General features: G+C 34.3%; 1 protein-coding gene across 1 annotated transcript; it reads right to left on the bottom strand.

Annotated features, from left to right (window-relative positions):
• Positions 1-349: 349 nt before the first annotated feature.
• Positions 350-3,478, bottom strand: LOC117340025. Its single transcript, XM_033901774.1, has 3 exons — positions 3,410-3,478; positions 1,891-2,054; positions 350-814 (listed from the first exon to the last, which is right to left on the bottom strand). Exons 1-3 carry the CDS (start codon positions 3,452-3,454, stop codon positions 415-417), a joined length of 609 nt encoding a protein of 202 aa, XP_033757665.1. The 5' UTR covers positions 3,455-3,478; the 3' UTR covers positions 350-414.
• Between the last annotated feature and the right edge of the window lie 8,571 nt (positions 3,479-12,049).

Here is a 12,049-nt window from a genome sequence, read left to right as displayed (position 1 = left end):
CGTTTGTAGAGTAAAATGGCCTTACCAATGATATGCCATTTGAAAAAAATAGTAAATAAGATCTGGCATCAAGCATATAACTTTTTTTCCGGTGTTGGAATGAGATTACGAAGCCTTAGTAGTTGGAACTAATTGTGATTACATTTTTTTTTATCACTGAGTCGAATAAGCAGGGAAAATGCTTTAAATTTATGTTTAGGAAGTAATGTGATGCTTGTTAGATTTTCTTTGATAAATTGCTACCATTTGCATATTTTCCGTCGAAAAACATTTCAATGACAGTATTAGCAAAAGAAACAAAACAAAAATCAATTCAATATTACTTCAAGAAATAAAACTCAATTAAATGCCATAACAAGTCTTTAATAAATTAAAACAAATGTAAACACAAGTTGACTAAGAAGTTTGAAATAATCAATTAGAAAAGTTCTTTGGAATCTTATGATTAGCAGAAATTTTGCCCTTCTGTGATTTCCTCTTTCTGTTCTTTTTTCCTCTCTTCGTCATGATCGGTTTTCGTATACAGTGACAGGATACAGCCACTTTCTGCTGTACTATGACGTAATCATACTCCCCATTTACACAATGATTTTGTCTCTTCAATACTGGAAGGTAACGATGCGTAGGTTCACACATGTAGCGTTGCTTGTTCCTGCCCCGTAATCCTGATATCTGACACTGATCACACGCGCAGCGCGTATGCATGAGGACAGACGGAATTCTTGTTGGTACGGTTTCCTTCACCATGTAGAAGGGACACGTGGAGTTGCTATTTCTGGGACACGTGGTGGTTGACTGATTTGTAAGAATTGATCTGAAATAATAAAAAAATCACCTCAATATGATTTAATAATGCATTTGTATATCAAACTCATATGTGCATATAGAGGATATCTAACAGTGTCTTCAGTAATACCAAACATATTTCACGAGTTGGGTTAATATCTGATATTTTTCGTAGCGTAGCACGAGAGAAAATTATCAAAATCTTTGCCGCACGAGTGAAATATATTTGGTATTTCTAAAGATACTGTTAGATATTCTGCTTATTACATTTATCGCAAAACATACCGAGGCAACTCAATCTCACCCAGAATTCACTGCGGTCCCCTGTCAACGGCTCATAAACGTACTCAAAACCGTGACGTTATGTATTCTATCTTGCATTTTTACGTCATATAACATGACAGAGAACTATATGCAAATCTTAATTTTCCTGATTGTCGTTTGTAAGCAATGTTCTGATTGGTCAAATCAGAGAAAGTGATAGTTTTCACTGGTGAAAAATATCACTTTTATAGAATGAACAATTTTCGATATTTCACTGGTAAAAAAGTAATAAATATAAATATGGTACGTACAGGTAGATGAAATAGAATTAAAGTAAGATATATACACGGTTTTGTTCCGTGATTAATAACAGAGACTACACCTCCGACAAAGAGTAGTCATGATCTATTAAAAACAAGATGAAGGATGTTTTATATGCTTACACATAAGTTAGCTACTTTACCCTATTTCCATCTTCCTAAAGTTTGAGTTTCTCGTTTTATCTTTGAAATTCAAAGTGAATAAAACTTTTCAAATGACTCTCAGTCTGAAAATTAATCCTTCTTTGGACGCATTTTTCTTAGCTGCGCATTTTCTTTTGCTTTACTTGTCATATCAGTTTTCGCCTGGGACTTTCGGTAATTAATTTGCTCTGACAATCGCCGTAGCTACCTATTGGTGACGTTCTGTAGAAATTTAAACAAACATATTTATTTCCCAGCACAAAAAATTAAATTAGAAAACCTTCCCTAACAAAAAGCTGCAGTGCTACAACTGTAAAAACATTCTCTGTGCCCTTCATCGTTTTGATTCAGAAAAAAAACTACTAGTAATACTTACGGCATAATTTCAATCATAACTTTTGACTGAATGTTATCGGCATCGTATGCCAGCCACTGGTTGCTCCCTTGTAGTAACATTTGTGTCAGATCTTTCATCCTCTCCGGTCTCGTCTCATTACAAGCCGGAACGCGCCCCGCACACACAACAATCAGTGACGTCACCTGAGGAGGAAGTTTAATTAGTGCCCTTGTCATGCTTGGTTTATATGGCGCACATTAGAAGCGTTGACAGGTTGATTGTAGTAGGTATAACATGTTTGTCGGATGAGAGCTCTCCTCAGTTATCATTACTGGTAACATATTACATTATCGTGCACGAAAAAAGTGCCTTATGAAACAGCACGTTATGACAGGGTATAAGGTAAAAAAAAATTGTTTATAAATAAATATGTATACAGACCAATAGATAACATTTAAAGATGTCCCGTTCTATTTCTATATCTAATTTATTACTCTGATAGACGTCGTATATCATATGATGGTTGTATTTAATATTTGCACCTAAAAGTCCATATATTCCGTGTATGGTTTATTAATAGAGTGTGGGGAAAGTTCATTCGTCGGTATATTTGTATATAGCAGTATCAAGTGAACCGAGTGTATAATAAATCTTCCTGAACCCCTCATCAGACTGTTGGTGTCAGCTGTTTCTGCTATTTGGTTCACATGGTTGACTAAGCATGCCCTAGATGACAGACAAAGTTAAGGTTACCTGAGCCTGAGATGTTTTTAAAGCGTAATCTACTAATAAAAAATACAGTTATTTTTCATATCAGTTTTGATTTGATAACCTTTTATCTCTTACAGCCTTAATGGCATTTTTATTTCCAGTATGTAGTTTTTGTTAGCAGATATTTTCTAACTTTCTAAAATACAAAACGGTGTTGATTAAATATGAAGATTCTCATCGAGATGTGTAGCTGTCATGCAATAGGCTAATTTGATGTAGCCTGGCGTACAACACATGCATTCATCTCTTCAGCTCTCGTGTTACTTAATAGAAATTAAAAACCAGCCATATCATATTAATATGTGATGGGGTCTTATGATAAAATACTTTTCCGCCAATGTTCAAAATTTACAGCTTGATTATGTTTAAAACATAGGAACAGGAAGAGAAAAGGCAACAAAGCTAAAGACAAGACAATAATATAGGTAGTATATACTGGATCACACGTAGAACCTTCAAAATATATCTCTTCGAAACATAATCTAGATATCACTCTTTAGTAAATACCAAATGTCAAGTCAATTTTGTTCAATGTAAGTCAAAAGGGAAATTTAATTAAATACTATATTCCCTTTTATATTATACTGTACATTTCAATATATTCTGATTTTAAACAAACGATATCCGTGTCACACCCTACTATTTTAGTTTGAAAAATCTTTCTTTGTTTTCTTCCCATCAGAAAAGTATCTCATGAACTCAATTCCAACGTAAAATGAGATCATTTAGATGTTAAACTGTAGCGTGACAACATATGAAGGGAAGCAAATAGGCAATGGAAAGTTACCTGAACGACCAAGATGAGCAAATCTCTATAGCGTAATACATTCATGGTAAAAAAGTTCCTCTGGTCAAGTATTCTGGTCACAATTATTTAGTGGCAATAAAGACAGCTTATATAATATACAGAGCTGGTTTTCCACCTTTTTATTTTTTTTACTTTTAATTATCTTCCTGATGTCTATCATTTGTTACATCAGTATACAGGAAGATGGTGACAGGATCATGGATAGGCCATAGTACCCAACCAAATTTACAAGGGAAGTATCTATATCATAGCAATTTAATCTCAAATCAACAAAAAAAGCGAGTTTACAAAAATACCCTGAAAATTTATTGGAAATATCGGAAAATATACAATTTTATGTCTATATGAAGATGAGGATTTTACAATAAAAAAAAATCAGTACGTAAGAAAATATATCATCTTCTTTATAAAAATTGTATTTCAGTCATCCAGACCATTGCCGTCATTGTATATTTTTGGTGGCTCACCTAGATAAGAAACCCTGTCGGACGTAAGAAGGTATGATGTCACCTTACCGACCTTTCTTGTTTCCTGGGACGATTTTCTCCCAGAGTAAGACCCCTCAAGTGCTTCCATCCGGGCCACCAGGACTGATGAGGAAATGATACTTGGTTGTTTTGTTAGTTTGTAGTTAAGAGTTATTGTATAGACATTTCAATCTTATTAGACTTGTGATTTCCGCTCATCTACGACTTCAATACACTTAAGGATTGAATCTTGATTTGGTCGATTTCATGGGGTCATGAATTGAGTTGCTCTTGAGACAAATTTAATGAACTGCGAAGGATTTTAACCATGTATTCATACGCAGTGATCAGTGTTAATCTGGTCAAATTCATGAGCAAATGAAACAGATTAAGTTTGGTAGTTTCATCGAGTCCAACTTGAGTAGAAATTGAAATATTTAAATATATATTAGATTGACGGCCTTATAATATCAGTAGGCACTATTCTCTCGGTGACACATTTATACCATCATTCACTTTGTATGCTACATATGTTTCGGAATTAATTCATATTACATCATTTTGTCATTTAGGTTATCTTACCGCCAATCCCGTAAAGAAGCACTCCCATTCAACAAGACTGATTATCCGTAACCTGTTTCACAATTGTTAAAATGTAAAATAATGTATTTATCAATAAATAAATATAATATGACTTTACTCAAACATCTAACAGTTGAAATGAAATGAAAATAAAACAAAAGATAAAACATTAAATACAGGTTATATTCAGACCAATAAAAAAAGTACGAGAAAGACGATATGCCCAAGATGTTTCAGCGTTAATTTGTGTTGCTGTTGTTGCTGTTGTTGTTGTTTGTTTTTTTTGTAGTTTTTTTTGTTATATATCCCATAAATAATGTTATCAATATTGATTTCAGGGGTGGTAACACGTGTAGTTTATAAAAGGAAACCGATTCGAGACCCCGTACGTACTGTCTGCGTTACACTCGTCTTTCTTTACACATTTAAAGAGTATGGGTAGTGCAAATGTAACACGAAAGGAAATTGGAAAACTGCAAAAAGAGGTTTACAAAAAAAAAAACAGGTGAACAGGGCCTTTACATATGACTTTGTATTAGAAACAATATATGTCGGGTAATGAAATCAAGTTAGAATTGTAGTATACAGCTGAAGTCCAGAAATCCGGAAGGGAAGACACATGAATTGAAATTGGCCTTTATTAATGCAGAAAGGGGGTATTACTGACCCATAATTTAATAAAAATGGAGTCTTTTAGATATTGAAAATCCTATAAAATAGATTAGTATCAACCAGTGTCGCTGATCTAATGTAGACATGGTATGTAGAGACGGCCAATGTAGGGACTTAAAGTGTGGAAGGATGTGAAGAGGTTTGATCACATTAACCAGGGATATGTCATACAATTATCACTTTAAAATACCCTCTTTTCAATGCCAGGTGTCACAATGCAAACGTCAGTTCTGTACATGCATTGAAATGGGAAACATTTGTGGAAATTAGGTTTCAACTGAAATCTCGGGTCATCGGTTATACCGTTAAAATGTTATAAGTTTCCTTTTGCTACCACTGGACACCAACATAAATGTTAAATACAAAATAGAAATGGATGAAAAGTTAAAACAAAGACAGTACACGCTATACTATCGATGAGTCGATGTATATTGTTATATCACAAAAAATCAAAGAGTCAAATGTAAATATTACTGAAGTGACATCATAGAATCGCAACCAATGATGGTGGATGTCCACGCATGAGAGAGTAGGGAATACACGTATCCGGATAAGAGAAACACGTATCCAGAACGACAGCTCCGTAATTCGGACGCATTTACGGATATCAAGTGGAGATTTCTTGGACAACGCGTGTAGTCGATTATTCCAGTAGCCTTCTATACTGTAACACTGATGATTTGTTGTCGTTTTTATTAAATGTGTTTCATTTATTACTGAATGGCCACTGAATAAACACTTTGATGTACACATTTATATCAACATTGATAAGACGGGTCTTTGTATCTACGTCTCAGTAGATACAAAGAAATGAAACAAATGGAATCTTCTCGATGTAATTTACTGCCGGAAACCGGCTTCTGGTGCACGTTGTGGGTTGAAGCCTATTCAAGTAAAATGAGTTGTCATGCAACAAACCATCTGGTCAGAATATTTTGTTATGATAACATTCGAACATTATACTATATACAACATATTGTCATGTTGAAGGAAATTGACTTAAGACAACCATGTATGTAAATACTCTATCAGGTTTGCAAGCTTAACATATCAAATACAATATGAAATTTAGTGCAATATGATTTACGAAATGTATTGATATCGCCTGAAGCTAACCAAGTTGTACAAGGCCGTCCCAGGTGTACTTAGGTTCAGTACCACATACACAGCACGGATTACAGTCACACTGAATTAAATTTCGTTTTTTTTAAACACATGGTAACCTGATCAAGACAACCTTTACTATTGGGGCTGTATCATCCGGTTTATGATACCTCTCTATTGGTATCGTCTGTATCGGAGGATGGCATATACAATTTCATTTGAATTGGAAATAGAACAATTGATCATTCTAATTTGTAAAATCACAATATCTAATTATTTTCTTGTGTGTATCACTTACTTTAATACAGGTGTATCTTAAGTAAGAAGTGAGATGTTGAAATACAGTGGAGGATGGTTATTTGATACTACTATATGACATATTTTCCTGCTCAATGTAATGAATATAATATTTTCTGTTACCGATGTCACCTTGTCAGTGGCTTAACTACATGTATAAGATTACCAGTCCAATGCAATACCGAGCTGACAAATATTCTTTCTAACGTAGCCAGTAACAGGCTATTAAATGTTGAATTCTTATCCATCGTTGTTTAAACACTAACTTGTATCGAAATAAGAATAGATAGACTACTTAAAAGTTTACGTTTGATCTTTAAATGTTACTTCAGTTTATTGTTTATGTAACATAAATAACAATAGATCTATCCTGCTTATAGTTTTAAGGATTGAACGTTGTTTTGGGTGATGTCATTGGGTGATGGATTGAGCCGTTCTTGAGACAAATTTAATGAACTGCTTATATTTCAGTTAACGCGAAATATCCTTAAATTATTGAGGAAGTAGAAGTCTTCAGCTACTAGAACTTGTGCAAGTCTAACTGTTTGTATCAAAAGAAATAGTCCGTCATTGAATAACGACCAAACAGTACTATTAAGACAAAAATACGACAATACACCACATTTACCCTTAAACATAATTCAAAATAGCACGATTTAATTGAAAAGTTATTTTTCGGTGAATTCATAATTTATTAAAAAACGCTCTGCCAACTCACGGAAGAATAACGACTAGACTGTGTTCTCCTGGTTTTATCTCGCTAGGTACAACTAAAAAGTCATACCTACAAAATATGTTACGGGGGTGGATATATCCTTGAGCTCTAAAACTCATAAAAAAAGGCGTTTTTTCTTGAAATTTTGTTCTTTTTGATCGGTTGAACTTCCTTGTCCTTTGATTCAAATGGAGGTGTTATTTCGACCACCTGGCACCCAGAGACTTGACACGAATACTTGATTCCCAGTCCACCGTTCGGACGATTTCGAGGTTCCGGATAGAATCGGGCCGTTTAAGTGATGAATATGTATTAATATAATTGTGATAGTAATGGGCATATCTAAAGCATTATAAGCTAATTTTGAATATTTACTAGATTAGGCATCACGTGGGGTCGGAAATTAGGGATTTTTACCTGTGTTTGTTGTTGAAAATCTCATTTAAATTCTCAGAATCTGAATACATTTTCTACACATGAGGCCTAGTCTCTAACCGAATAGTCCCATTCACTTCCTCTAAAGCCTTGTTTATCTCACATGTATGTTAATTTTGACTCTGAACTATTCCTGTAAAAAAAAGCCTTTTGAGATTTTTTTTCATCACATACATGTAGGTCTACAAATGTACTTTAATGAGTTAGGTCTAAGTCTAGAGGGTCGGACAGAAGCGGGCAACTTGTGTATAATCTACTACATTCAATAATGTTTTCAAACGCATATATTGATATTAATCTAGTCAAATTTATGGACACATGAAACAGATTAAAGATGGTAGTTTCATTGAGTCCAGCTTGAGTAGAAATTGAAAAAACTGTGCCATGTGTCTCGTGTACCTCATTGTGCTCTACCACGTAGATACCATTTAATGTTTGTGTAATATGTAATAAAACATTGACGTACATAGAACTAACTAGTTCAATGTACTGAAAATAGGACCTATGAACATCCTGGACCTATGAACAATCAACAAATCTCAGCTTAACGTTCGGTCCATGAGACACAAACTGGACATTATGGATAGGAATACTAGTTTACTGAATTAGCCTACTCTAAAAACTCCACATTTACATGTAATACCTCTATTGACAATATACTCACTAACGACAATAATTTGATAACAAGTACATTCTTTGTCCTGTATGTAATGACCATTTTCCTATCAAATTTGATCATATTTAGTATATAAGCCAACTTCATATAAGAAACCTTTTTTGAGAATGATCATGGAGACATTGATAAGATTAGCATTAATATTAGTGACTGGATCTCTATTTCACAGAATAATGATGGTAATTAATTTAACGAAATTCTGATTGAATACAAAAGTAATTAAAATGAGGTATATGTACAACATCGATCAGTTACAATAGGACACAATGTCTTTCTTCTTTCTGATGATGATATCAGACTAGATAAGACAAAGAAATCGTATCCATTATTAGCTTCTAATTTGAGATCCCCAATTCATTGGGAAAGGTAAGACTACGATATCGGAGTAGATAATCTGACAGACACTGTCATACCGACGATGTCATTTTTTATGTTTCTTTTCTTTCTTTCTTTTTAACTGAAATATCACAACAATGGATATGTCATCAGAAGACATTAATAGTCATAAAGACATTCCAATAATAAGTTAAAAAATTTATTTATTTCGGCATTTTTTCAGTTTCGGTATGATCTACATCATGTTGATGACTATTGCTATCTTCTGTTTGCGCAACATCAGTATGAATAGAACTATGCGCCCGGCTTCCTTGTTCGGAGTCACTGACCATCCTCCCCGTGTTAGAGTCTTGTATTGTGTCGTTAGACCGGGTATCATCTTGATTATTCAGCTGTAAATCCTGTTTCTTCGTGCAAACACATGTTACAGATATTTCCTGCAGAAATTCACGGTATTCAAATACACCTGATACACAACCGACTTTCTTCAGAACAGGGATGTGCCTAAGTACAGGTTTACACATATGCTGATGACGGTTCCTGTGACGAAGTACACAATTCTTACAGCGGCACCTAGTTTGAACGATGTCAGAAGGTATTCTCGTCGCGTCCGAATCTAGTTCCTGGAAAGTGGGACAGAGAGGGAGATTTTCTCCTTTTTGTGGCGGGCGGTAGGCTGGGCAGTCGTGATCAATTCTGCAATATCAAGTATCACCATTGTAAACATAATTCAAACAAATTATGGGTTTCAAAGTAAGGTTCAGGATAATAATAAATATCATATGATTAATATTTAGTTTTTCTGCAAGTCATAATGCTACTTCTTTATACATTACATTGTTAAAGTGTAGCAATATAATCAAAAACGCATCTTAACTTTTCAAACAGTGGTCACTAAGGAACATTTATCTTTCAAACAGTGGTCACTAATATCATTCATCTTTCAAACAGTGGTCACTAATAATATTCATCTTTAGGCAGTGGTCACTAATAACATTCATCTTTCAAACAGTGGTCACTAATAACATTCATCTTTCAAACAGTTGTCACATTCATTTTAGGCAGTAGTCACTAACGAACATTCATCTTTAGACAGTGGTCACTAACGAACATTCATATTTCAAACATTAGTCAGTAAGGAACATTCATTTTTCAAACAGTCACTATGGAACATTCATCTTTGGGCAGTATTCATTAAGGAACATTCATTTTTAGGCAGTAGTCACTAACGAACATTCATCTTTGGGCAGTAGTCACTAACGAACGTTCATCTTTAGGCAGTGGTCACTAACGAACATTCATCTTTAGACAGTGGTCACCAACGAACTTTCATCTTTAGGCAGTGGTCAGTAACGAACATTCATCTTAAGACAGTGGTCACCAACGAACTTTCATCTTTAGGCAGTGGTCACTAACGAACATTCATATTTAGGCAGTGGTCACTAACGAACATTCATCTTTAGGCAGTGGTCACTAACGAACATTCATCTTTAGACAGTGGTCACTAACGAACATTCATCTTTCAAGCGGTAGTCACTAACGAACATTCAACAAGAATAAAGAATATATCAAGCAAAATAAAAGCACCGAGATTTGTCCCCAAGTACAATATTAATAACACAGTGATTCCCGAGTCTGTATCGAGGTCAGTCTTAAAATTCTGGAAAAATACTGGGGTCAGAGTATATCGATCCCAACAAGCAGATACTGACGTGTTGTTAATCAAACATCGACATTTGCAAATACACATTATTACCCTGTGGTCAAATGACTCCGACTTCCGGTCACTTCCGACATGTACATGTAGTTCTCCAATATGCCTTTTTGCATTCTGTCCATTTCAGCAGTATCCGGTTCACGACATGGAGCGTGAAGAGCCTGGCCTCGAAATGAGTAGATAAGGAAAACCTGTGAAATAATATATTAAATATTAACTTGTCCAAAGATATGTAATTATCTACTGATTAATTTACCACCAAAGATATGTTAGTTATCCACGTAGCATTTCAAACATTATTTATGTCATAATCTGTTTATATTGTTGATTAATTCAACGATGGATGCAAAACTTGAAAATACATGCTAACAAAAGGAGGTCTACAATCGTGCATTACTTTAAGATTTATTATTACCTGTATTATTATAGTCACAATCATTCTTATCTGTTCTCGGTGGTAGTGTCGTATCAGCAGCAACAACCAAATAAGTTGATATTCGAAGTTGAAATTGAACTTTTATAGAAAATATTTCTGAATTCCCAAATCTTTCTGGCCAGTCCATGTCTTCCTTGTGCGTGGAAAAAATCCCTTTAACCGGGATCTGATCAAGGATATTGATTAATGTGCTGATGGAAGTATGATAAAAATGTATCGTAAATTGGGTGTGACGAAAGAGATTGCATGCATTAAATTTATGCGAATTTACATTGTAATTTTAAGTACATTACACACGTTAGAAGTGTTCATGGTCGGTGTAAACGTAGTGGATTCATTGGGCGTATATGTCGCTTCCTCTGATAAAAAAAATTGATAATTCATAATGATAATAAACTTTCCAATCCAAATTCTAAGAATATTTCCAGAGCAAATTGAGGGAAATACGCATTTCCGCTATTGCCTCCTTACCAGAAGATGACCAGGATTGCTCATGGTTTTCAACGTAAAAGACTAATTCTCCCTGAAAGAAGTTATGCCAGCACATGACGACAAACATGAAAAAGTGAGCGAGAAAATTCTATTTTTCGCCACAGGTAATACAGACACGATTTGTGGCTAGCTAAAATACCTTTATCTCTCTTGTCTCCGTTTATCAACAGATTCTAGATCATAAGGATCAATTCCATTTATGGCGTTATTAAACACGCTGATTTACTTCACTGCTGCTGTTTGTAGTCTATAGATAACGAGTTATCATATTGTATTTATTCATTGTGTTGATTCTTTATATGAACGTACCAAGTGATACCAATACACATTTGACCATGAAAACACTATGAATACAGAATGAAAACATCGTTTCACATGCTGAATTTTCAACACATTACATCAGTTAAATATTAATACACCTGAAAAATACTCCCCGTTTCTTTTCCGTACATTGCGTTTTCATTGTGCCATCTATTCACATAAAATCAATATAATTTAACAAGATTTCTATGTTTGATGTTATTTGATGCCTTTTTGTTTTGAATAAAAAGCAAAACAAAACAGAAACAAACAAAACACTGGAGAGCGGAAGGACACGGTAAATAGTGGTGCATTGGAGGGATAAGCATCTTGTCGTATACTGTTATTAAAATTTGAAAATTTAAAAATGACTCTGTTTTTCATGTTTTT

This window comes from Pecten maximus, chromosome 12 (assembly GCF_902652985.1).
Source record: "Pecten maximus chromosome 12, xPecMax1.1, whole genome shotgun sequence".
In the NCBI taxonomy this organism is placed as follows: Eukaryota; Metazoa; Mollusca; class Bivalvia; order Pectinida; family Pectinidae; genus Pecten; species Pecten maximus.
The sequence above is the reverse complement of the archived record's forward strand: the minus strand, read 5'-3'. Positions and strand labels throughout refer to the sequence as shown.